Here is a 26,923-nt window from a genome sequence, read left to right as displayed (position 1 = left end):
CTTGCTCCCGTCGTTTTCATGTGCTTGGAGGGTGTGCTCACTTTATTCTTAGTTACTTTCATTTCTCATTCCATTTGGTTTCTAGGATCTCAAGCGGTCCTGTGCGTCCCTCCTGTGCATGCCTCTTGATCTTGCCCGACTCCTCACAAACCTGACCTTGGGCAGCGATTCAAATGGAACCAATTCAGTCCTCAAGTCGTGGTGAGTTTTCTGTTTGGTGGTACCTCTTTTATAAACAGGGCAGTGACTGTGTCTAGACTAAAGGCAGTCATAATCTAGAGCAGCGCTTCTTGTAGAGCTGTCCACACACACCTAGGGGTCCGTGCCGAATCAGAGATCCCCCACCGGGGGAGCTAAGAGCCCAGATGAAAATGTGCAGAGTGATTAGATTTTTCTTTGAGGAGAGGGAGGCAAGCAGCAAAATTGAATTTGAGGAGAGGTTCATGGTAGCCGCAAATTGACTTTGGGCAAGCTAAATGTTGGGCTCCTATTGGCGGCGCGCGTGAACTACAGGGGGCGCTTCTCTAGCTATATAATCATTGTTTGTGATGTCACGGGTAGGAGAGTCTGTGACAGACCGCATACATCTTGGATCCTTTGGCTCGTCGGCTCGCTTCATGCGCTGCTTGGGTAACACGCGACGATGCCTGTTTCACGCATTGTGTTTATTTGGTATTGTGATATTTGTAGTAGGACATTTTACCAAAGCTTGAAACCATGGCATGCGAAGTCATGCTAACATTTTTGACGCTGAGGTGTAAAAGCGCTCAAATGGTGCTGTGCTGTTCTTTACCTCAGTACAAAAAACTGGATGACGAAAATAGGATATCCAGCGCCTTACCTCACTACGTCTACCACAGCAAATAGGCTGTATTTTTTATTATGATTTGGACTAAATAAAACTGAGAAAGAAATGTCTCACTACATTGAAAATAGAAAAGCGAAATTCGAGAGCCTTTCGTGTATGTTATAAACACTCCAGTGAAAGCGACTCCACGTATCTTGTTGGTTCCAACATGTTTTGTGGGTGCTGGTCTCTTATTAGTTCCAAGTTGATTCCTTTTTGACTTTTGTGAACCAGGGTACAAACATTTCCTCAATATGACTGGCAGGGAGAAGCGGTGGCTGACTTCCGGAGTCGTTTCAATTAAATCCCTGCTTATTCACCCGGTTGATGCGAAATGCGTGAGACCCCCTCGCACTCGAAGTCTTAGTTGGTGACACTTCAGCATCCCAAAAACTGAGATTTACACCTGCTATGAATTACTAGTGTTGTATGTTTAATTTTGTGGACCCAAATGCACATAATGCATGATGCACTTCTCAGTGAGTGCTTTTAATTTTGTAAACAATTTTTAGTGGAAACTGGATAGAACAAAAATAATTAATTACCTTAATTTGCCTAGCCATGTCAGACAATTTAAGAGCTTATGAAAATTTCTGCTTTTCTTTCGAGCAGAAGTCGCGGTGTGACCAACTTCTTGTGATGTTCGCGGTCAGACACAAGCATGAAGCGGTAGAACGCAGCGAAGTGCCTTATTCAGCGGCATCCAGGCTCTTCTTTTTTGTCGCACATGGCAGTGTGGTCTTTTTATAGCCCACTGGTTACGTTATTCGTGTCTCCAGCTCATTGCTCGCCGTCCCACAGCGGAAACGGGAAACGCTCTAGTGAGGGTCCCCCGATTCTCCTGCTCAGCGGCATGGCAGAGCTGCTGCAATCATGGCTCGCAGAATGTCATTTTCGAATGCAAACAACACTCTTCACTGTTTCAACGTAGTGCTGCAGCCGGTATGGGATTGTACGTTATTAGAGAGTTTTAGTATTGCATATAACAGCAAACGCTGTGCGTTTGCGTTAGGGTTGAGTGCTCCACGTTGCGCATGCGCGTCATCGCCATGCGCCAATCCAAGACTGCAATTTTTGGCTCCGCGCACGCGCAGCGTGGAACACGCCAATCTATCGCAAACACACCGTGCTTGCATTCGCTCGTATACGAAATATTAAAACTCACTACTGTTTCACCGGTTTTCTAAAGCCAATGAAACATGCTGCAGTGAGCAGACGTGCGAGAAGGTAGGCGTTCTTTCAAACTGGAAAGGCTGAGGTTGGCAAAACGACGGCGCATAGAAATGAACGTAATTAAAAGTTATAAAAAAACTGGCTAAAAAAAAAGGAAAAAATTTGAGGAAAAGGGGGGGGGTGGCATTGGTCTGGAAGGATATTGCCGGCGACTTTGGAAGTTTTGCCGATTGTCAAAAGTCGCGACTTTGATAGCACCATATGCTTTACCCACAAATAATGTGATTTTACTGGGATTTCTCCGATTAGCTAGAATGTTTCATTGTTTTTAAAATATTTTTTTTTATAACTTGGTAGTTAAAAATGCTGCAATTTGCACCAGTAATGATAATTAGGACATGTTTCATTGTCATACTTCTTTGCGACTTTGAAACTGAATCATAAGCAACAAATCATGCTAGAGCTTGAAAAAATATGCAATAAAACATCCTAATTCTAATATTATTATTAATACAAATCGCGGCAATGCATGCCCCCAATTAACACCGTGATCAGAAAATTATGTCATTTAATCATAATAGCCTTTCCAGCAAGATCTCATTTTGTTGTCTTTTCATCATATGAAAAACTGACATTGTTATCAAGATATACCAAGAGTCAAACACTGGATGCAATTTGAAGTCCTTTGTGTAACATGTTGCTTTAAAAACACACTTCAGCTGTCTGACTCGGATTCCGTCTTTGGGGTTTTCTAATGAGAACAGCGCTTGTTAATTTTTTTGTAACATTTTGTAAAAATTGGATTTATTCTGTTATGCTTGTGCTCGGAATAATGTTAAAGCAATTAAACATCTAAATATTCAAAAACCCATTAAAAGGCCCACGGTTTATTATATCTCATGACAATTATCTGAGCGAGAAAAGGTAGCAAGAACACACAAATATCAGCACTGACTTTTTCTCCAAATACAATATTCTATGCTACCTCTATGGTGCATGAAAAACCCGGTCTTTACAGGGACACTGAAATCTCCGAAACATTTTGAAGTGCCTGGATCAAACAAGTGTGTCACAAAATAAAATTTCCGTGAACTAAATAATTACGATGTTTAATTTTTTAACTTTAACTAAATAATTATGATGCGAGACACATCTCGAGTTATGAAACAATCCAAAATTAAGACCTATACCAAATACCGTGGAAGCCAATACTGGCAACTCCCGCGGAAAACGGGCGAAAAGTGATTGCAGCGCCCCTGGCGAGCTGGGAGTCTCCGCTAGCAGACAAATTCTCCAAAATGCATTGGTTTTGCCTATCTCCGTGCGAGGTGACCAACGAAAAAAAATTGTCACGGACATTCGCTGCTTTGAAAGTTAAAAAATGGGTGCCAGCCCATGAGTGAAGGACATTCTCTTCGCGTGGGAAAGATGTTACAGCTTTCTGGGTGCAATTTCGGAGTTCTCCCGAAGAAAACATTCTGTCACAACTTATGTAAGCCAAGCAAAACACGAATGTATGCCTTCGCGCTGTTTCGTGAAAAAGGGAAATGTACAAATATTTCAGAACATAGCTTCGTTTCAACTTTATTGTTCTTATCAGTCAATTCGTTTTGTCGTTGCAATTCCCATTTCTCATGAATGTCTTGCTTATAACCGTTTCGTTGAACAGGCGAGCTGGCTAATCCCGTTAAGATCGTCTCCGGATGAAGAAGCAGAAGTCAATTTCGAACCACGTACGTTACGGCGATGTCAGTATGCTCCGAAAGAAGTCGTTGTGCATATGCAAATCTGACGCGATTATAGATTAACAAAAGCAGAGTTACGAAAAAAGCAGACTTCTCGCGCTTGCAAAAAAAGAAGGGGAGAGCGTCGTAGCCCCGCGAAAAAAGGTGATTTCAGTCACGTTATTTACAGTACACAAATTCCGATTGTTAGCGCGGGGACGACCAACATCTTCTGCTTCGCTGCTTCTTTACTTCTACGATAAAGGCCGACACCCGTTGAACCGTCTCCACTCTTTCCATTTTTGAGTCTTCTTTCTTTTATATTTTTGAGGCGACGCCACTCTGCCGCGTTATTTCTTCCTCCTGCTTATATGTTGCTGTGTATATTTTTTGTTTGCTTTTTGCTTCTTTTTTTTTGCCCGACGTGTAAACTATCGCGTACCTTGCTTTGTTTGGCTTAGTTTTTACTCCCTTTCCTTCGCTTCGGCGCTTACTATCCCCGGTTCGTCTGCGCTAGGCCCGGGCATTTTGAGGGCCGTCTGCAACTTTGCTGTTGTTGTTGTTGTTTTCTTCCACTGTCGTCTGCGATAACCTCCTATTTTCGCCTTCGATTGAGTTTCTAATCTAAAATAGTCATACGTGCTTTTCGATATTTATTAAATATATTAAGAAGTGTAAGCCCGTTATACATTTTTATTCGAATTTTATTTGTGTACTCCGGCCGGCACGTCTGCTACGGGTCATCGTTTGTTGATCAACCAGCCGCATTCGAGCATACACCAGACCATACTTAGAGATGGCAGGCATGCTATGTGCTGCCTACCATTGCAAGAACAATTTTGTGCGATGTGGTGGAAAATCTTTCTTCTGCTTCCTACGTCAACCTACGGACACCTACGTCAACAAGTACTTGAATGTACTTTTAAACTGCTTCGTCAAGCGAGCGAACGAACAACCCGCCAAAGTCACTGGAAAAATAAATTCGAAAGCAAAAAAAGGTTACTCACTGCTAGCACATATAGAAGATTGTTGCCTGCGACCAAAACATTTCTGTGACACTTTTTTACCGGGCAGTGTGAGCTGCACTACGTTATTTATTTCCCCTGTTTTGTTTTTAGTTTGTACCTACGCCGCGAAAGCAAATATAGAAATGTACAACAAGCAGCTGAAAAAAAAGGGACGCTTTCTTCTTTTTTCATTAGTTTCGTCTGTTGCTTCCGCTTTGTTTGTCGTGAACTCAACACCGGTGGCGACCACCAGCTATTTATAAACGAAAGGGGGACAAAGCGGACATAAACAACTATCGTCCTGTAACGGTGACGTCAGTGATTTACAGGGTGGTGATGCAGATTATAAAGGATAGACTGCAGGCATGGGTGGAGAGCGAGGGGGTGCTGGGGGAGCTGCAGAATGGGTTCCGGAAGCAAAGGAGGTTAGAGGACAATCTGTTCTCTTTAACGCAGTGTATCGAAATAGCAGAAGAGGAACAAAGGCCCCTATGGCTAGCGTTTCTGGATATCAAAGGAGCCTACGACAGTGTAATCCAAGAGAATTTGTGGGGCATACTGGGTACATTAGGGGTAGAAGCTGGAGTAACTAATCTTTTAAAAGATATATATAATAGCAACAAGGTGCTTATAAAATGGGAAACAAATGTATCGGAGCCTATAGAGATAGAGCGGGGGCTTAGGCAAGGCTGCCCTTTGTCGCCTTTGTTGTTCATGTTATACTTACAGGGATTGGAGAACAAACTAGAGCGGAGCGGGTTTGGCTTCAACCTTTCTTTCATCAAGCAAGGTGAATGGATTAAACAATCACTACCGGGGCTGATGTATGCAGATGATATAGTGCTAATGGCCGACAACAAAGAAGATTTGCAGAAATTAATGGATATCTGTGGTACAGAGGGAGATAAACTAGGTCTTAAATTTAGTCAAGAAAAATCGGCAGCGATGATTTTTAATGATAAAGATGGTGGCGAGCATAGGATACAAGAGGTCATGTTGGAGGTAGTGGATAAGTACAGGTATCTTGGGGTATGGATAAATAATAGTGTTGAGTATCTAACGGAGCATGAAAAACATGTAGCGATGAAAGGTAGCAGGAATGCAGCCGTCATGAAACATAGGGCTCTGTGGAATTACAGTAGGTATGAAGTGGTGTGGGGGATTTGGAAAGGGCTCATGGTTCCCGGCCTGACCTTCGGCAATGCGGTCCTGTGCATGAGACCAGATATTCAAGCAAAGTTAGAAATTAAACAGCGGGGCGTAGGTAGGCTTGCTTTGGGAGCTCATGGAAATACGCCGAATCAGGGGGTACAAGGCGACATGGGATGGACGTCATTCGAGGGCAGGGAAGCTAGCAGCAAGATAGAATTTGAGGAGCGTTTGAGGGAAATGGAGGAAGAGCAGTGGGCTAGGAAAGTTTTCAGTTATTTGTACATGAGGAATGTAGATACCAAATGGAGAAAGCGAACTAGAAAATTATCAAGCAAATATTTGGGCGGCAGTGGGGGCGCCAACCAAGAATTACGGGTTAAGAAAAGGATAAAAGAAACAGAGAAGGGTCTGTGGGAAACGGGTATGCAGACAAAACCAGCACTGGAGACGTACAGAATGTTCAAACAGGAAATTTGCAAAGAAAATATCTACGATAATTCTAGGGGAAGCTCTTTGTTGTTTGAGGCCAGGACAGGAGTATTGCGGACTAAGACGTACCGGGTTAAGTACCAGGAGATGGACACTTTATGTAGTGTGTGTGGGGAGCAGGAGGAAACGGCTGAACACTTAATACTTTTCTGTAAAGGGCTTCACCCAACAGTTAACAGTGACCGGGCGGATTTAATCAAAGCATTGGGTTTTAAAGACAGTGAAGGAAAAATAGACTTTACACGGGTAGAAATAACCAAGCGGAGGTTATCAGACTGGTGGCTAAAATCGAGGCAGGGGTGAGATTTAATCTTGGAATTCAAAACATATAATTAGATTTATAATGTTGGCTAGGTGGCGCAAGCCACCGCCCGATTCACAGGGTTTAGCCAGATCCATCCATCCATCCTTTGCTGCTTTCCATTTTTCTTTCTTTTTTTCTATAAGCGCCGCAACGATCGTCGTCGTTGAAATAGTTTTTTGCTAGCTTCTTTGTTTTATTCGCCGTTGTTCGCCTCTTTCCCTTTTCTTTTTATTTTCGTCGGGAATGGCGACACCATCTTTTCTGCAAAGTTCGGTAAGTGTTTGCACGGTCATCTTTATCTTTACTTTTTGTTTTGTTTTTATGCTCCAGCAGCTCGTGCGCTTGCTCGGGTAATATTAACATGTCGTTTTTGCATATTTTAATAATTACGACGTAGTTTGAGTAGCTAAACGCCTTTTTTTCGCTTCCCAGACGCTTTTCAAACGCGTGTGATCCCCTGAGAGGCGTTTGAGACCGCTAAATAAACTGCTCTATCTTTGTTTATGCGCGCGTTGTTATTCGATTGTCGTTGCAGTTGAGATCAGTGGATTCCGCTTTGCAAGCGAACTGACCGTAATAAATTGTTTCTGCTGTTAGGGTGACAATACGGGGCTCGTAAAGCTCGAGGACGTCGCGGAGCCTATACTTTTCCATTGCGACGACTGCTTCCGTAGACTCCGAGTCCGCTAGAGGCGCCACTGTCACGTTCGCCGCCGCTCCTATGTGTTTTCGGAGGAGTTTCCAGTATTGGCGAAGCTATATCGTATTTGCCTATACCGAGAAATGAAATCCAAAATGTAGGTTATTTTCAGTTTTGCTCCAGAATTAAAACGTGCCTCCTGGCGTAAATATTATGCTAAACACCGTTCTTGTTCTTAGGATAAAGAAGTAACTTGCGCTCGTAACACTCTAGCTTCCTCGTATTGCCAGAAATATTTTGTGTCGCTCAGTGAAGCCAGCACACTAGATAGGCTCCCTGTGTCGTCTCCAAATACAGGGCCCATGTGGTGTCCGCACCTTGACCTCGTGGAACACTGGGCCCATTCTCTGAAGGACTGTAGTATGCAGCCGTCTCGGTACGCTCTTGGTTTTCCAGGTCTTTCTCCACAGGGCCACAACATGTAGCTTCGGGCGAGTTCCTTGCTCCGCTCAATTCCTGTCTGTCCCTGGTGCAGCTCCTTCAGGACCAGCTTTTGCAATTTCGGTGGCACGATCACTTTCATGCTGTCCATCAGTCATAATTTGTGAACCGTGAACTCCCTGCGCCTCTCAAAATAGGGTTTGAATCGTTTGTCGTCATGGTGAGAGGGGCAAACCTTCTTGATGAAGTCCATTACAAGACTGCAAACTGGATCACGCTCTGTGTGACGTGCCATGCCCTTGCTGGTTACTGGTAGGGATGCTAAACATGGTGTGTAAAATGTCTCGGTTTAGCTGTTGCCTTCATCTGTAGTCTCTAACGGGAGTCGCGAGAAACAGTCCCCGTCCACGTTTTCCACTGATGTTATATATAGCAGTTGGTGCCTGTAAGCTGAAAGCGTTGCAGCCTATCGTTGAAGTCTTGCTGCGTCTATAGCCGGGATGTCGCTTTTCGGCCCAAAAATTGTTTGTAATGGCTAATGGTCTGTGATTAAAGTAAATTCCCGACCACAGATGTAGAAGTGAAATTTTTTTACTCCAAAAATTAAGGCTAGCGCTTTGTAAGTCTGGCTATAGTTCTCCTCTGCTTTCGACAATGTTCTGGAAGCGTAAGCGATTGGTCTTACCGCACCATCCTTCATAGCGTGTGACAGCTCTGCTCGGAGGCCACAAGCCGACGGATCGCAAGAGAGCTGCAGTGGCCGTGCCGGGTCAGTCTGTCAGCACCTCCACTGATGGCAAGACTGCCTTCATGGCTTGGAGGAAGCCTTGACATCTGTGATCCCAGCTCCAGGAGCTTTCTTTCTGTAAAAGCCTGTAGGAAGGTTTGGCAAGCGTCGCTAAACATGGCGTGAACTTCCCGTAATATTCAATGTGACGAAGCAGCGAACGCAGCCGTGCGATAGTGTTTGGAGGTGAGGCATTCAGGAGAGCTTGTACTTTCTCATTTGAAGGCTGCACTGCTGCCTCAATAATGATGCATCCGAGGAACTGTTCCTTGAAGAACTCTCCCTTGATGTGGACACCTCTGCGAGGGTCTGAAATACTGCTTCAAGGTTCCTGAGGTGTTCTTCAGCAGTAGCGCCTGTGACTAAGATATCGTCTAAATAGCATTTGGCACATGGTAGTCCTTTCAACATGTTCATAATTCGTTCGAACAACGCAGGTGCAGGTGCTACTCCAAAGGGATGTCTGTTCACAGCAAACAATCCTTTGTGCGTATATAACGTGAGTAGCTTTTTAGACTCGTCTGACATTTCTACTTGGTGGTAGGCCCTGTTGAGATCCAGCTTCGAAAGGCATTTGTCATTGGCAAGCGCGGCTAGTATCTCGTCAAGCTTGGGCGGCGGGTACCGCTCAGTGTCTAAGACAGGGTTGAGGGTTGTTTTGTAGTCTCCGCACACACATACAGTTCTCCGTCTTTTTTAACAACCGGGACAATAGAAGTGGCGAACTCGCTTCTGGACATTTGCGTAATTAGCCCCATTTGCTCAAGCCTTCGTAGTTCTTCCTCTAGTGCTGCACATAGTGCATAGGGCATGTTTCTCAGTTTGAAGAACTTGGGGCGGCTTTCTTTCAAGAACAAAGTAGCTTGCTCACCTTCAATCTTGCCAAGGGTGCCGTCAAAGATGACGCTGTACTATGCTCGAAGTTCTCTTAAATGTGCCTCGTGCTCGTCGTGGCTTGCCTCAAGCTGAGACCCAATAGACAGCTTATGCACAGCGCATATGTTTTCCCAATCCAAGCGAAGGTTAGCGAGCCACTCGCGACCGAGTAGGGGTGGCCCGCTGTGGTCAACGACGTGGAGGGGAGGGACGTGCAGTTCGTCTTTGTACCGCACGGATGCATAGACGACACCACAGGGTTGCACGATGTCAAGTTAGTTGTGATTCAGAGATGTTAAGTAATCGCACAGAGACAATTTGGATGCGTTTAAATAACCTTTCACTGGGAAACGAAAGAAGATTGAATAAGAAGGAATATGTGCAATGCTAATTATGTTATTCGAGCACAAAAGTCTTACTTAACGCATACATACTGTTGTTGATTGGTAGAGTGAGGAGACCGTCGGGCAGTCAGCAAGGTGGTCAGATGGTTAGGTCGGAGGGCAGTCCATCAGTCGTTCGAGTCGAGCAGTCAGTCACTTAGGTAGCCGGGTAGTCAGAGAGTCGGATGGAGTCCGGGGCTTAAGGTTCCGATTGTTGTCGCCGGTTGCTTTCTGCGCACCTCAGTCGACCTCGTAAAGGCCGGCACCTCGAGCGCTTGGAAGCAGCGCAATCGTATCTCTCGGGGTTTGAGAACCTTGATGGAGGTCGATGGTGTTCGTCCCAGATGGTATGCGACTCGACTTCGACTGTCTCGAAGCCTGCGTGTCGCCCCCTCTCACGAGCACCTCATCCTCTTTTTTTTTTCCCTTCCGTTCTCTTTTTTTCTCTTCGCTCTCTGTCCGGCAACAACCATGAGACGGCCCCCTGTCTTCAAGTTTTTTTTTTCTTTTTGAAAAAAAAAAACAAAAACAGCTAACCTATGTGCGTCGGCTGTGGACAGAATATAATGCACAGAGTCCAGCAGTTTAGCACAAATGTTTCAGTTCGGGGTCAAACAACTAGCCACAACTGAGCCCGGTGCACACATGCAGTTCAGAATCTATAATTCGCGGAAACAAATCAGATCTAAATTTCCTCAAGTCAGGTTGTATACGAGGTCACTTTACACGCTATATTTAACTTTGAAATATTTTACGACACTAATCTTTGAAATTAAATCATCAACAGAGACTGAAAAGGTAAGGCCGTACCAACTCCACAAAATGACAAAAACATGAGAAATAAAATACGAATACGGCTGGCCAGTAACTTCTCTTTATAACTGATACAGAAATCAGACACCTCACCCTATCTTGACTTAACGCCCTAAATAGTGCCATTAACCGCTACTATTCTATGAATATTATACACGGCTGAGGTAGTCACCGCCCACGTTTTCAACTCCCTTAATATATTGAACTGAAAACTCATACTCCTGCAAAAGCAAACTCCACCTCAGCAGCCTGCTATTTGAAGCTTTCATTTTGTTTATATGCTGCAAAGGCTGGTGGTCGCTTTGAACTACGAATTTCTTGTCCTACAGATAAAGGTGGAACTTTTGAATGGCCCAGACCAAGGCTAGAGCTTCCTTTTCAATGGTGGCATAGTTCTTCTCCCTGGGTAGCAATATCCTGCTAGCACACGCGATAGGATGCAAAAACAACTCATGCTTCTGCATTGAGATAGCTCCGAGAACAATCTGTAGCGTCAGTTCGAGGTACAAACTTCCTGGTGGGATCCACTGCTTCCAGGATCGGTCCCTCTGATAGTGCCTTCTTCTATTCGTGGAATGTCTTTTTTTGCCTGTTGGTCCCAACAGACGTTCTGTCTTTTTTGTCAGTTCATCCAAAGGCAAGCTTTTTTCTGCATAATTCACAATGAACTGCCGGTAATAACCGGTGAGTCCCAAAAATGACCTCATTTGTTTTTTCGTTGTGGGTCGCTGAGATCCCACCACCTTGTCCAAAGTTTCCGGAAAAGGGGCGAGCTCACCGTTTCCTAGTCAATGTCCAAGAAAAGTGACGTGCCTCATTCAAACTTCACATTTGCTAGGCTTTACGGTTCACCCCGCGTCCACAATCCTTTGAAAAACTCGCTAGAGTTCAGGCTGTCACAAAAGAAAATTTACACGGTCTTTTTTAACGTAAAAATAAACTAGGCATCGCCGAACGCTCATTCTCCGCCTAAAGGTAGAGCTAGAGGTCACAACCCGATGCCGAAGTTTCAGGCCGATCCAATAACTTATTCAAAAGTTAGAATTGATTTTCTGAAAATTTCAACGGGAAAATGGAGCTTATTTTTGCCCGTTTTCGGTTTCTGGTGCCATAGAGCCCCATGTGTTTGAAAACTCCGTCGGGCGCCATTTTCCCATTGAAATTCTTAGAAAATCAGTTATAACTTTTAATTAAGTTATCGGATCAGGCTGAAACTTTGGCATCTGGTTGTGACTTCTAGCGCTACCTTTGGGTGGCGAATGAGCGTTCGGCGATGCCTATTTTATTTTTGCGGTAAAAAAGACGGTGTAAATTTTCTTTTGTGACACCCTGTACACAGACATGCTCTTCCAAGTAATGGTCTTAATCAAGACATCATTGATTTAGTGTCGGACCGAGTTGATTCCTGACAGCAGCTCTCGCATAAAGACGGCAGATGCAGTTTTAATACCAAACGGCATGCACCTAAATCGATACAATCCCGACGACGTGGAAAATGCAGTCTTCTCCTTCGAGTCATTCGTAAGGGGGATTCGCCAGTACCCCTTGGAGAGATCTAACTTGGAAAAATAAACTTGATTGCCTACCTCGGCAAATACGGCATCGGAGGTTAGGTTGTCGTTGAGCCGATGGAAGTCAATGCAAATCCGGTAGGTCTTCTCTGGCTTTTTAACCAGAACCAAGGGCGAACAGTACGCAGAGGTGGACTTCTCGATTACCTTTAGTTTAGCATTTTGTCTACCTCCTTTTCAACCACGCGCTCCATGGAAAACGGAATCTGGTATTGAGGCGTACGAATGGGTTCATATGTGGTTAGCTACAGCTTACATTCCAGCAGATTTGTACGCCCCGGTACATCCGAGAATATTGTAGCGTGTTTCTTCAGAACGTCTGTGATATCTTCCCGCTGTTTTCGACTGAGATCGTCGGCTAGTGCCACTTCCTTTACTCCCTCTGAACTTCTCAGGTTAAGGCATGGAAGTGGTTATCACTTGTGTCCTCAATGGCTATCGCTGATGACACTTGCTCTGCGGCGCCCACTGCCTCACGTTCTTCATACCGCTTGAGCATGTTGATATGAAAGAGCTTGGTGGAGTGTCCTAGATCAACCTCATAATCGGCCTCGTTCCTTTTTTTCACCACCCTGTAGGGACCCTTCCATTGCATTTGCAGCTTGTTCTTCGAAGGTGTTAAAAGCAGGGCACGGTCACCTATTTTCAAGTCTCTCTTCCCACTTTTCTTGTCATACATCTTTTGATATCATTTTGCTGACGCTAAGTTTTTGTAAGCTAGTTCCATGGTTTTCGCGAGACGGCTGCGCAGGTCAAGAACGAATTTATAAGTTGTCTTGAGGCTGGTTCCTAGTTCATCTCGTGTCCACACCTCCTTTAGGATCAACAGCAATCCTCGAATATGACGGCCGTAAATAGGCTCAAACAGGGAAAAGCCCAGGCTAGCTTGGGGTACCTCGCAGTACGCAAATAGCAAAGGTGCTAGGTACCGATCCGAAGAGCGCGGCTTCTTCTGGCTCATCTTGGTCAACATCTGTCTCAAAGTGCTATTTTACCTCTCAACCAATCCATTACAGATTGGGTGATCTGAGTTTGTAATTTCTTAATCGCTAAAAGTTGTGTCAATTCCTTCATCAATTCGGCCGGATGTGAAGCTAGTTCCTTGATCCGTTAAGATCTGCCAGGGAAAACCCACTTGGGAGAAAATCTCTACAGTCGACCCCGGTTATATCACACCCGGGTATTTCGAATTATTGTTTATATCGAACAGTCTAAACATCCCCTTGAAAATCACATGTAATAGTATAGGACCATTGTTTTTCTGTATCGAACTCTCATGGCAAGGACACTCTATAAAGCGAACTAGCAAATGAAGCACGGCCGCTCCCACGGGCGCCCGTCGCTTCTCCCGCGGTCGGATTGCGCCGGCGGCCAGTACGTTGTGGGGCTGGCAAACCGGGGCTGGCAAACCACCAAGCCAGTATACACTCATGGGGATACACAGCGAAAGAGCAGTTGTAAAAAAGAAAAGAGCAATTGAAAAAAAAAACGAAAATAAGTGGAGGATGGCAAGGGGAAAGGCATGCGTGCGCGTAGGGAGGGCAGGGAGTGCCCGCTGTAGCGTGCGCTCTTTCCCAGAACGCCGCTGTTACTGCACAACTCCTTAGCCCCAAAATAATATAAGCAAGAAAAAGAAAAAAGCCTTGGTCAAGTTGAGTGTGTCGACAACAACGGTTGAGCAATCGCACTTTGAACCCCTTATCTTTGTTTACCTTTTTCTTTCGCTTTTTTTACTTTGCCCATTTTTTTCTTTTTTGCCTTTCTTTTTTTTGCTGCCTAAATTTAGTAAGGTTTCTTTTTTCTTGCTTGCTTAACTTTATTCTATGGATGGAGAGTTTTGTCTTTATGCGGCTCCCTTTTTCTGTTCTTTATTTTTTTTTATTATTTTCATGTTTTGTTGCCGGCGCTGCGTAAACGCGGCAGTGGTGTTTGTGATCTTCACCAACTAAGCTCTACTGTATTTAGCGGCTCTTAGAGGCTCTATTTGGTAAGGTCCCAGTTTTCGCGGCTTTCGGTATCAGCAGAATTGCGCGGAAATTTCAACTGCAACTTAACATATATTTGTATATCAGATTATCGATATATCAAACTATTTTACGATCCCCTTTGAATTCGATGTATCCGGGTTTGACTGTAGTAATTCCTTCGCAACGGCGTGAATCACAAGATGGTAACGCAACGGCATCGGGATATCTCGTTGCAAAATCCGCCATTGTAAGGATGTACCAATTTCCACTATCTGAGGTAACTGGGAGTGGACCTATGAGGTCCATGGCCACCCTCTCAAATGGAGTATCGATCACTGGCATTTTCTCAAATGGCGCCCTTTTTAGTTTCTTCTTCGGGGTGGCACTCTGACATGTATTTCATGATCTGACATACCTCTTAATGTCGGCTTGGACTCTTGGCCAATAGAAAGCCTCTAACACTGTCAATGGTTTGTTTGATCCCCTGGTGGCCCGCCATCACACTATCATGCGCCACCTCTAGAACATATTGTCTCAGTGTGGTTGGAACGACCACCTGCTTGAACGACTTTCCCCGCTTGTTCGAAACGTCCGCAAAGTACTCCTTTCGAGATGTAAAAGTTGTACCTCGATCCATCCTTCGTGTTGCACACTAGACCTATTTTGTTTCTACAGACCTGTAACGTTCCGTCCGATTTCTGTCTCTCCTTCAGTAACTCAGAGGTCACTTCTTCTCTCTTGACCTTGCGTGATGCGTTCGTCCTATCTGATAGGATCAATCTATGTGCAGCTGATACATTGTTCACCGATTAAGTCCTTTCGGGTATCAGTCTTCTCTCCTTCTGAGATTGGTTGCACCTCTTGGCCATTCCAATTAAGATTTGGTTCATTGGCTCTTCAGGCTCCCTCAACGTTTCCTACAATTACGTCATAGAGCGGTGCTTCCATGCACTTCACAAGTAAATCTCCAGTAAAATACAGGGAGCAGAGCTTCACTCTCGCCTCTGGCAATTGCAATGGCGCTCCATTTACAAAGAACACTACGCCCGTTTTACCCGTGAGATTGGCATCTTCCACTAGGTTACTTCGAGTGATTACTGTGTTACTGCTTGTATCACGCAGCACACTTACCGGTCTTTGGTTTAGCAAACCATGTAAGACAGGCATATTGTTAGCTTCGATCAACCTCGTCTGTTCATGGACTGCACTAATTAGCCCAGTCTCGCTATCTTGGATAGGCAGAGGGTTTAATTGCTCTGTAGTGTGCACTGATGAGGTCAGTGTGCTCTTATTTGATACCGGATCAACAAAACACAATACATGTGGTCTATCTTGACGTTTCTTGGGACAATCTTTCACGACATGTCCTTCCCTTTTGCAGAGCGGGCAAGATGGAATCTTTTGTTTGTATCCGCTTCGGCACTGAGGTGCTTTGTGGCCTAGCCTGCCACATAAGAAACATTTCGGCTTGGGAAGCATTGACTGGTCTGAGCTTCCTCTGTGGGACGACACGACTTTAGTATCATCTCTGAAGGAGGTTAGATTCTTCTGTTGTGCCTCCAGAAATCTATCGGCGGCTTCAACTATTGATTTAAAGGTCTTAAAATCTTTCTTTTAAAAAAACTGAGCTTTGTGTGGCATTGCGACATAAATTGTTCTGTCAGGATCTTATCTCGCAGCACTTCGTACGTTGAAGGCGTCTTTCTTACTTCCATCCACCTATCAAAGTAACCTTGCAGTTGGGTGGCGTACTGACTAGCCGTTTTCCCCTCTTCGGGTCTCAATCTCCAGAATTTCTCCCTATATCCCTCTGTTAAGAATCAAAACCTATCAAGAAGAGTTTCCTTGGTTGCTTCATAACTCAAAAAATCCTGTGGGAATAGTCTGCCATACAGCTTCAGAGCCTTTCCTGTAAAACAGATGCTCAGAGCTGTCACCCACTTTGCTTCCGTCCACTCCTCTCCCCCAGTGATGCATTTGAAACACTTCAAGTATGCGTCGAGATACTCTCTCCTGTCATCAAAAGGAGGAATAAGTCTCCGGAGACAGAGATGAGCGGAGTTCATTCTCCCATTGCCATGTCCCTTGGAGGCCTAGGTAGTGGTGGCCGCCGCCGCCATTTCAGCTAGCCTTATGCGTAACTGCAATACCCTCTCTTCCCTCTCTGCCTTATCTCTAGTCGCGAGTCTCTCGGCAGCTCTTTCCTCCTGTTCATGCACATAATTCTGTTCCGCCCAAACTTTTAGTTCATCGGCCTGGAGGCCCAATGCCTTGCCAACTTCCACAATATCTTTTAAATCCATTGCTTTGTAGCTACTTCTGAACAATCCAAAGTGTCTGTCCTGTCGCAGACACCAAATTGTCAAGTTGGTTGTGATTGAGAGATGTTAATAATCAGACGGAGACAGTTTGGATGAGTTATATAAGCTTTCACTGGGCAATGAAAGCAAACTGAATAAGAAGAATATGTACATTGCTAAGTACGTTAGTTATTCGAGCACTAAAGTCTTACTTAACGCATACATACTGTCGTTGATTGGTAAAGTGAGCAGACAGTCGGGCAGTCAGCGAGGTGGTTGGGTGGTTTGGTCGGAGGGCAGTCGGTCAGTCGTTCGAGTCGAGCATTCAGTCACTTAGGTAGCCGGGTTGTCAGAGAGTCGGACGGAGTCCGGGGCTTGAGGTTCTGATTGCTGGTGCCGGCTGCTTTTCGTGCAGCTGAGTCAACCTCGTAAAGGCCGGCGCCTCGAGCGCTTGGAAGTAGCGCAATTGTATCTCTCGGGGTCTGGGCACCCCGCCGGAGGTCGATGGTGCTTATCCGAAATGGTATGCGACTCGACTGCGACTGTCCCGAAGCTTGCGTGTCGCCCGCTCTCACGAACACCTCACCCTCTTTTTTTCCTTCCCCTCCATCCTCTTCTTCATCTTCGCTCTCTGTCCGTCAACAACCATGACAATAATTTCCCTGATGTATATCTTCAGACGGATATTCCATTGGTTCAAGCTTTAAAGCCGGTCGAAGCTTCTGGAACTGTTGCTTTGGTATGACAGACACAGTGGTCCCCGTGTCTAGCTCCATGGTCGTAAGCATACCTTGAACTTGTACGTCGGCAGTGATGGCATTCAGTGTTCGCGGCAACATCTTTACATTTTCCGTGTTGTTAATTTGATTGTCCGGATTCACTTCTTTCTGCTGACTGGTTTCTTTTCGCTGCTACGGCATGCACGCTGAACGTCGCCCTTTTTTCCGCAATTCGTCCACTTACCTGCAATATGCAGACATGCCTGGGCAAAATGCTGATCAGATCTGCACCGATAACACTCGAATGACTGCTTCTTTTTCGTCATGAACGAAGCAAGTCTTTGCTTGCTTTTGCATGCGCTTCCTGTATATTTTTCTTGGCTTCTTCCAAATACAGTGTACGCTCAACGGCTTTTTAAAATGTTAGTGTCTTGTCCTCGGCAAACAGGTACCGTTGTATGTCACTGCAAAATAAACCGCAGACAAACCTGTCTCTCAGTGATTCATCCAAAAAAGTACCGAATTCACAGGTTATCGCAAGTTTCTGGAGCTCTGCTACGTACTGTGCGATGCTTTCATGTTCCTGCTGATTCCGTCTATAGAATTTTGCTCGCTGTCCGATCACACAAACTTTTGGCGTTAGATGATTACGCAGCAATTCCACGAGTTCCTTGAGCGGCACTTCCGACGGTCTGGCTGGTGCCGTTAGTTTTCAATAAACTGTACCGTATTTACTCCAATCTAACGTGCACCTTTTTTATGAGGAAATACGTCCAAAAATTGCATGCGCGCTACAATCGAGTGTGACCCAAAACTGCGCTACCATATCACCATCGACATTTCAAAATGGCCACTCCATTACGCGCTGAGAAGCTGAGAGGCTTAGAACATAGCCAGCTTGTGTGTTTCTTGCGTTCGTATCAGCATGGAAGTTCTCACTGCAAAGACAAGCCGCGTTCACCATGATGCTTGATTCAAAAGAAAAGTGATATTGTGCGCAGACAGCGATGTAAATCGGGCCGCATCACGTGCGTTTAGTGTTCCAAAAAACTTGCGTGTGGGACTGGCGCAAGCAGAAAGAAATGAGTTTGGCCAGCAAGTCAATGCACAAGGGACTCAGTGGATCGAAGGAGGGCCGATTCCCTGAAATAGAAGACCCGCTTGCAGAATATGTCGTCCAACAGCAATGACGAGTGATGCATACTGTCCCACGGGTGCTGCCCCGGACCGGCGTCGTGATGACTACCTTGCCGGCGAAAGACAGCGCCGTTCATTTCATCGCAAGATTGAAGCATTTGGAATAAACCAGGGGTGGCCAGGCTAACCCGGCCTAAAAGCCGCAAACAAAACCACGAAACTTCCAAGAGCCGTGGGGGGGGGGGCACACCTTTTGTTGAGAGCAATAAACGAAACTCAAACTACTTTCAATCTATCCTAGTCAAAAGCAGATAAGACTACCAAACCGCAATCTGTCTTTCGATTTAAAACTTGTTCTATTTGCTTGGGGAAGTGTGTGTGTGTGTGGGGGGGGGGGGGAGGAGAATGTAGGAGAGGGAGCCGCGAGCCGCACTTTAACATGCGAAGAGCCGCATGCGGCTCGGGAGCCGCAGCTTGGCCACCCCTGGAATAAACCGTTTTTCCAAGTGAGAAAAAGTTTAATTTCTGTGTCCAACCTACAAAATCTGGTGCGCATAACAGTCGAGGTCATCGCAATTTTTCTTTTTTTTTTTCGCTCTTCGAAAAATGGCTGCGCGTTAAAATCGAGGGCGCATTAGATTCAAGCAAATATGGTAGGTCTTGGGCCCAATTACGCTTAAGAATGCATGCTCCTTGAGATTGTCCTTGACTTTGTTCACATGTAAAAAAAAAAGTGAACCTTTGTTCATATAAAGGCCAGTCACTCACATTTTCACTGAAGGCTTTTATGTGTCCTATGTGATTGGAAGATGTCATAGTGAGAAGTGCGGCTGCTGTGCTGGGTATTCAGCTGAGTTCTGGCTGGCAGTGCTACGCTGTATCCTTCGTCGCAGTTTCACGGCTTCCTTTCTGCGTCTTGAGTCCACTTCGTCATCCTTGTCACCATTTGTTATGTTCGCGGTCAGATACAAGTGTGAAGCGGTAGAATGCTGCGAACTACTTTATGCGGCGGCATCCAGGCTGTTCGCTTTTGTCTTGCATGCTGCTGTGGTCTTTTTATAGCCCCCTGGTGACGTCATACTCTCGGCGTCGATAGCGGGACAGCAGCAGCCTCTAGCATTTCTTTGCCCGATATCCTATGCAGGAGAAGGGCGTATGTTGCTGACGAACGTTTGCTGCTCAGCACCTGTCGAGTTACACTTGGATAGACGCGTCGTTATCGACAACCTCAATGTTGAGGTTGCCGGCGGCGCTTTGCAACACAAATGTGCATGCGTGCACAGCGAAGAAGACAGCACATCATTCACTTTGATGAATGCAAAACCTTTTCTTACACCAGCCTTCACAGATTCAGAAAAAACAACAATCGGAGAGGCTGTGAATAGCCCTGATGCACGCCACGCAAGCTAGAATGTGAAGCTCCAGGCTTATGTTAGAACATTAATTTTTTTAATATAAAAAGCAACTATGAGGCATTGCTATTCTTTAGGAAGATCACATATACAAATGTCATACACGTTCCTTTAATAAATAAACCATTATTAATCGGCCTAGATCCAAACTCTTATAGCCCCTTCAGGCTTTGACAAAGCTTGTCGCCAGGAGTCGTCCTTGAGGTCGTCCTAGACGTCCTTGAGGATGCCCTTGTTCGTAACCATGAGGATGTCGTCCTCGTTACGAAATGAATAACCTCGGATCATTACATATATATGTCTGATTTTTTATTTGTTCAAATAACCAATTACACCATCACAACTTAATCCTTACATTTATAAATACTTCATTCCCACCATAGTACAGCTTCGCTGGTCTTCTTCACCAGAGTGGAAAGACAAAGTTTTTTTCAGTATGGCAGTAACAGGTCCATATTATTTTGGTGAAGTTAAAAATGTTTTGTTGGCAACGTTTCATGCATGCACGATTTTATTGATATTGTTGACGTTTCATGGAAACTGTTTCAGCCTTGCGACATTTCGTCAACAAACTTTTTCTTTTCTTCTGCTGGGTCGGTTGAATTTAATAGTCGGCTTCATTTCTTTTCATTCTTTTTTTTTTTCATTTGCTTAATACCAGAAAAGAAAAATTAGACTGAATTTACTTTTTAGCAAATGAACCACCGACGGCGGGGCAAGCTATGTCCCAAACATACCACTTGATCACACCTCGCTTTGTCCCTCTGCTTGGAGCCTCATTGAAACCGCCAAGGGTTCAGCAAGCTAGGGAAACACATCGGAGGAAATTGGAACGGGATGCTGGGTGCCAGAGGCGGGGCAAGCTGTCGACGAAACAAACATTCATGAAGCAATCTGTTGATGAAACATTGGATGTCGACAAAGAGATCAGTTCATGAAACGTTTCAAAAACTGGTTGCCACCAGCAATAACTGCCTGCTGTTACAGACTTTAGTGATTTTGTCAGTTGAATAGCCAAACAAATCTTATACTTTTGCCGATGATTTGGCTTACCTCCCTCTGGGACTATTTGTCGCTCCAGGATTTGTGAGCGGAGTCATGAGGAAAGGGAGACAAACATAGCCCATGTCCCCCAGCAGGACACCGGGCACTCTGCTGTCCTCGTAAAGGGCCGGTGAACGACTCCCATCAAAGATGCGGCTGTCGTTCACATATCCTGGAAAAATTGCCACAAAATCGAAAAGTTGCAGCTGTGGGACAGCGGTTGCCTGCAGGTAGATAACATTGATCTGTAAAGCCAGTGATTTACACAGGCCCTAAAATGCACCTGCTAAATGTAAGAGTACATGAAACCTATGGTACGTTCATGGCTCGCCCAGTATCAACCTCACAAATTTGTAGCACCTACCGTAGTGACGATTCTAGTCGACCCCCCGTTAATTTAATAGCTTGCAAGCGTCGCCATTGCTGGGTACTGACGGTGATTTCTACTTACTGGTTTCTTCGAACTACAATTTCTGCGGTCTGAAACTAACACGGCAAACCAAATGCTTGTGGCACATTTAATACTGGCGTGGCTCATGAATGATGCCACATGCAAGCTATGTGTGCACTGCGCCATCACTATTTCGAGTGAGCCCAGAGGTGCACGATGAGCAGCAACAACACAGCTGATGAAAGGGTATCCCCATGTTTTACAATATTCGGGTTGAGCAGCTGAAATTGTCTTGCATGAGTATTATCCATGCTTCACAGCCTGGCAGTTTAGTCAGCAAGCTATGTCCATAAGGTGGACATTATAAGAAATAAGGGTGCACCTGCACTTTCAAGAAGACCCCTTTCAATTTCGGTAAACTTCTGCATCATCCCCGCCGAGGCTCCTGATGCACACGTGGGTGCAGTCGATGCAACCCGTGACGCCAGGGAACTGCCCCATTCTGTACAAGTCGAGCATGACGGTGTGGCACTCCGACGCAGCTGGGAAATGCACCAGACGTCTGAAGAGCACGCTCACGATGAGCATCATTATCATCCTGACTATGTGGTAGACCGTTGGGTGGGAGACATGCACCAGGTCTCCCGTCACCGTCTGGAAGGTGCCGGCGCCGTAAAAGCGAAGGGTGACAAGCAAATGGAGCAGGGCTGTGAGCGAGTCCTCAGTTGTTGCCGCTTTGCTGGAGAGGCAGCAGCATCAGCAGTTACCTCACCGTCGCCTTCGTTAAGTGATATCTTGCGAAGAACTGTCATTATATAGCTCCATCGAGTTCAGGTGGTTCGACAGATTCCGTCGCGGCGCCGATGGACCAAGCGGGTAGATAATGCCAAACACAAGGTCGCACGCATGAGTCGCAAACTCAAAAGACACAATCCTGCAAGCGGCATCGCTCCGGTAACCCACCCTCTTTTGTGATGAAGGGAGCTCGATGTGTTTGAGGCGAGTTGAAGGGCGGCGCCACCACTCACTTGAAGTTTTTTGAGAAAAGTTGGAATGAAGTGCGAGGCGAGGGAGCGTTTCAAGAAAAGGGGGATTTATGAAATCTGATGATACCCACTTAAGGGCATTGGAAATTAAGTTCAAGTGAAGTGGGATCTATGAATTCGGCAATAAGACTCCTGTCCTGGCCTGAGCCAGCTAAGTGCTCCCTCTGGAATTATTGCCTTGCCAAGGTGTGCCCACGGTTACCAGACTGATTTTTGACCAAAACGTGGCTGCCCAGAAATGTGCATAGGTGAAAGAGGCCATACAAGCTAGAAAGTGGCCACAGACTACAAACTGGAAGGACATTGTAACATAAGGAAAGAAAGAAATTTTATACATTTGGCTGGAAAACATTGATAAATTGAGCCACTTTCGGTGCCGAGGTCATTCCTTTTGAAGGAGGTGCAACCAACCACCGAAAGTAGTGAAACACTCGGTGAACTCTAGCGCAAGGTCCTAACTAAGCTCTCTTTTATTAGTGGACCTCCTTCTGTCCGTAATAGTGAAACAAACTTGCATGTATTTAACCTGTTCCGAAAACTAGCTGTCTATAGCCTGCACTGCGGCTTTAAATATTCATGACGCAGAGCGGCATAGTCCCCTAAATTTCTGTTTATATTGCGGGGCGTCTATATTAGCGGGACATGATAGCACCACATGTTGAAATTCTTTTACTGATAACGTCAATGAAGACCTTAATCGGACCTTTCATAACCGGTCATCATGAATTATAAAACAACATATCTAACATTCTCCAGAAATATTGTTCTTTTTTCAACTTTCTGAATAATTAGGTATCCAGCCCCCAAAAAGTATTCAGAACCAGATTCTAAATCCAAAGGTACTGTGTAAACAGATTTTCTTGTGACAAAAAAGAAAAATTTGTTGAAAACAGAACTTTCTAAAGTGAAAAGATATGTAAAGTATGATTTGGAAATCAAAATAATAAAAAATGTATGAACTTTTTGTGGAATTTTCACTTTTATAGATTAGGAACTTCCCTTGTGGTGCCAGTTGCATTTGAGTGCTTGCATGAGTCAAATATCAAAGCACAGCAAAATATTAATCTGTACAGCTGTGGCAAAACTGTGTTAATGAAAACTTTTTTCCAAACTAGGTGGCTATCTTGGTTGTGCTTTACTTGTGTGCCAATATACATACAATTTTTTCTTCTAGGTGATAGAGCTACATTGTACAGGGAGTCCAGCTGCCCACTGAAACTTGCCGAGGACATCTGGTTTGGATGCTGTTCCTGCACCTATGTCACCAAAGATCAGCGTGTAATTGTGAGCCACCTGGCTGCTCATGGTGATGAACAAGCCAAGTGCCAGCATCCTCTCATGTCGGGCTCTAAGTCCCAAATGATCGGCAACACTCAAAAGCACAAGAGTGAAAAGCCATTTAAGTGCAAGCTTTGCCCCCGAGAGTTTGCTTATAATTCCCTTCTGACCTGTCATAACCGAACACACACTGGTGAAAGGCCATTTAAGTGCAAGCAGTGCCCTAAAACCTTTGCCCTAAATTCCCATCTGCAAAGCCATAATCGAACATGCACTGGTGAAAAACCATTTAAGTGCAAGCAGTGCCCCCAAGCCTTTGCTCGAAATATCCATTTAAGAAATCATGATCGAACACACATTGGTGAAAAGCCATTTAAGTGCAAGCAGTGCCCCAAAGCCTTTGCTCGAATTTCCTATTTGAAAGATCATAATCGAACACACACAGGTGAAAAGCCATTTAAGTGCAAGCAGTGCCCCAAAGCCTTTGCTCAAAATTCTAATCTGAGAAAGCATAATCGAACACACACTGGTGAAAAGCCATTTAAGTGCAAGCAGTGCCCCCAAACCTTCGCTCAAAATTTTCATCTGAGAACTCATAATCGAACACACACTGGTGAAAAGCCATTTAAGTGCAAGCAGTGCCCCAAAGCCTTTGCCCAAGATTCCCATTTGCAAAATCATAATCGAACACACACTGATGAAAAACCCTTTAAGTGTAAGCTGTGCCCCCAAGCCTTTGCTCAAAATATCCATCTGAGAAATCATAATCGAACGCACACTGGTGAAAAGCCATTTAAGTGCAAGCAGTGTTTCAAAACCTTTGCTCAAGCTTCCCAACTGAAAAACCATAATCGAACACACACAGGTGAAAAGCCATTTAAGTGCCAGCAGTGCCCCCTAGCCTTTGCTCAAAATTCCAATATAAGGAAGCATAATCGAACACACACTGGTGAAAAGCCATTTAAGTGCAAGCAGTGCCCCCAAGCCTTTGCTCAAAATTTCCATCTGAGAATTCATAATCGAACACACACTGGGGAAAAGCCATTTAAGTGCAAGCAGTGCCCCAAAGCCTTTGCTCAAGATTCCCATCTGCGAAACCATAATCGAACACACACAGGTGAAAAGCCATTTAAGTGCAAGCAGTGCCCCGAAGCCTTTGCTCGAAATTCTAATATGAGAACTCATAACCAAAGACATGCTATGAAAAACCATTAAAGTGCAAGCAGTGCCCCCAAGCCTTTGCTAAAAATATCCTGAGAAATCATAATGAATGCACACTGGTGGAAAGCCATTTCAGTGAAAGCAGTACCCCAAATCCTTTGATGAATATTTTTATCTGAAACCATAATCGAACGCACACAGGTGAGAAGCCATTGAAGTGCAAGCAGTGCCCTAAAGCCTTTGTTTAAAATTACTATCTGCAAAATCATAATTGAACACACACAGGTGAAAAGCCATTTAAGTGCAAGTAGTGCCCCCAAGCCTTTGCTCGAAATTGCCATCTGAGAAATCATAATCAAACACACACTGGTGAAAAGTCATTTAAATGCATGCAGTGCCCCGAAGCCTTTTCTCATAATGGCAGTCTGATCCATTATTGTCAAACACACAGTCTAAAAGCCTTACCAGTGTAAGCAAAGCCCCAAAAGCTTTGCTCAGAATGGTTTATCTGCCAGAACAAGATGCACGCGTCCAGAATGCCTTGTGGTTAACCCTTAAGTTGAGCCTGCCCCTGGTGCGATCATTTAACTCGTGCAGAACTTTATGCCATTTCAATCGAAGTATTCATTACTTGATTCCAACATGGGTCCCAAAGGCTTTGCTCAGATTAATAGTTAAGCTCGCCACACTGAAGCCATTATGCACATTAAGGCTCACAAATACCAGCAGCGACCTAGGCCGTTCTCTAAATGGTCTTGCCTTGTCGGGCACATGCTAACACAAGGTTAGCAAACCCTAACGGCATTTGCGTAAAGCTTGAGGCAAGTAGGCCTTTCAAATGCCAGCAATATCCGAGAAGCTTGAATCAGAATTGCAGGTTGCTTGGCCGCTTAGACTGCACACAGAGCCAGACTATTTGGCCTTGCTCTGGAGCCTTGCATCCAAACTCCACCGGTTATCACACTAATGTATGGGTTAGTAGTAAATGACTCATCTCCACCTGTGATCTAGAAACTGGGTCAATAAATAGGAGACATTGTTTAATGTTTTGCAGAGCAGCTACTCTGTGTTATGCACCTGAATGTACTTTGGGTCATGCCCTAGCTCTTGTTCCAAGCTCCCTTGAACTCGCTCGAGGTGTGCTTTTTGATGCAAGGTCTAATAGGTTTCCTCTAACTATGAGGAAGATGGAATGTAACAAAAGTTAATGTGTGACCAAATTTTATGTGGTTTATTAAAAAGAAAAAAGGTTGGTAGTTTAAAATTTCACTTTGTTTCTTTCAGCGGCTACCGATTTTGGTACTGAAGTAACGGCTCGTTGACACCCCTGAGACTGCTTACCACCAGATAGGCTAAAAACCGGTTTTAAACCTCTTGTGAGGGCTTACGACTTTCTGCATTTCTGTGCAGCCGGTAGGCAGCAGTCACAGGAGGCTTGAAAACGGGTCTTGTCTCAGTCGGTCGTAGTGAAACTAAGTGTGTGAACGGGCCTTAAGTAGTTTGAAGTAACTTTTTCAAAGATTCTTCTTTTTACGTCCTGTAACGTGGCAAGACCTCATTCTAGCAGTTTCATCGGTGGGATACTGATTGCCGAGTATGTGTGTGCGTGGACCACAACACTTCCTGCTACTGGTTGGGACATCGCTAGTTGAATATTCTTCGCACTCCCCAGCAGGTTTTGTTATAAATTAGCACTGTACCCATTGGTATCTTTGCAATCATGTGTTTATATGGCATCTACTTTGAGTTGTAGGTGTCTTGGTATGTTCGAAAAAAACCTTTTGCTTGTTTTTGTGAAACACAGGTTAACAGTTTGTTTCTCTGCTTCACTGATGGCTAACATTCTTATATTTTTTATTAGAATGAGGAGGGTCGGTGAAGCCAAGTCTCAATGAATACTAACTCAGCCATGAATTTGCTTTAGTTACAGGGTCAATGTGTGTTTATTTTTGCATTGTGTAATTAATTTGAAAGCATATCTTTCTTGCTATGATTTTTTTTTTCTTTTACTCTTTTTTGTTTGGCTTGAACAAAATCTGCGGATGATAAATATGTGAATTTGCTTTGGTTACAGGGTCCTTTGGATTGTTTCTCAATGCGTGTTTATTTTTGAATTGTGTAATTAATTTGAAAGCATATCTTTATTGCAATGTTTTTTTTTCACTCTTTTTCGTTTAGCTTGAACAAAATCTGCAGATGATAAATAGGTATTCAGCCTTTTGCTTCTCTATTTTGCAAAAATAAAGGTCTACAGTCAAGTT

The 26,923-nt window shown here is 44.6% G+C and overlaps 1 protein-coding gene across 2 annotated transcripts; it reads left to right on the top strand.

Moving 5' to 3' along the window:
• The first annotated feature begins 124 nt into the window (after nucleotides 1-124).
• LOC115314380 (zinc finger protein 433) lies at nucleotides 125-26,923 on the top strand. Of its 2 annotated transcripts, none has more exons than XM_042286085.1 (3): nucleotides 125-201; nucleotides 9,002-9,063; nucleotides 23,398-26,923. In XM_042286085.1, the coding sequence occupies exon 3, from the start codon at nucleotides 23,562-23,564 to the stop codon at nucleotides 24,714-24,716; it is 1,155 nt and encodes a 384-aa protein (XP_042142019.1). In that variant the 5' UTR covers nucleotides 125-201; nucleotides 9,002-9,063; nucleotides 23,398-23,561; the 3' UTR covers nucleotides 24,717-26,923. The 2 variants fall into 2 exon arrangements, with proteins under 2 accessions (XP_042142019.1, XP_040356142.1); XM_040500208.2 differs by lacking the exon at nucleotides 9,002-9,063 and having other exon boundaries at nucleotides 137-201; nucleotides 23,398-24,282; nucleotides 24,367-26,923.

This window comes from Ixodes scapularis, unplaced genomic scaffold (genome assembly GCF_016920785.2).
Source record: "Ixodes scapularis isolate PalLabHiFi unplaced genomic scaffold, ASM1692078v2 PGA_scaffold6__148_contigs__length_123643588, whole genome shotgun sequence".
Classification (NCBI taxonomy): Eukaryota; Metazoa; Arthropoda; class Arachnida; order Ixodida; family Ixodidae; genus Ixodes; species Ixodes scapularis.
The sequence above is the reverse complement of the archived record's forward strand: the minus strand, read 5'-3'. Positions and strand labels throughout refer to the sequence as shown.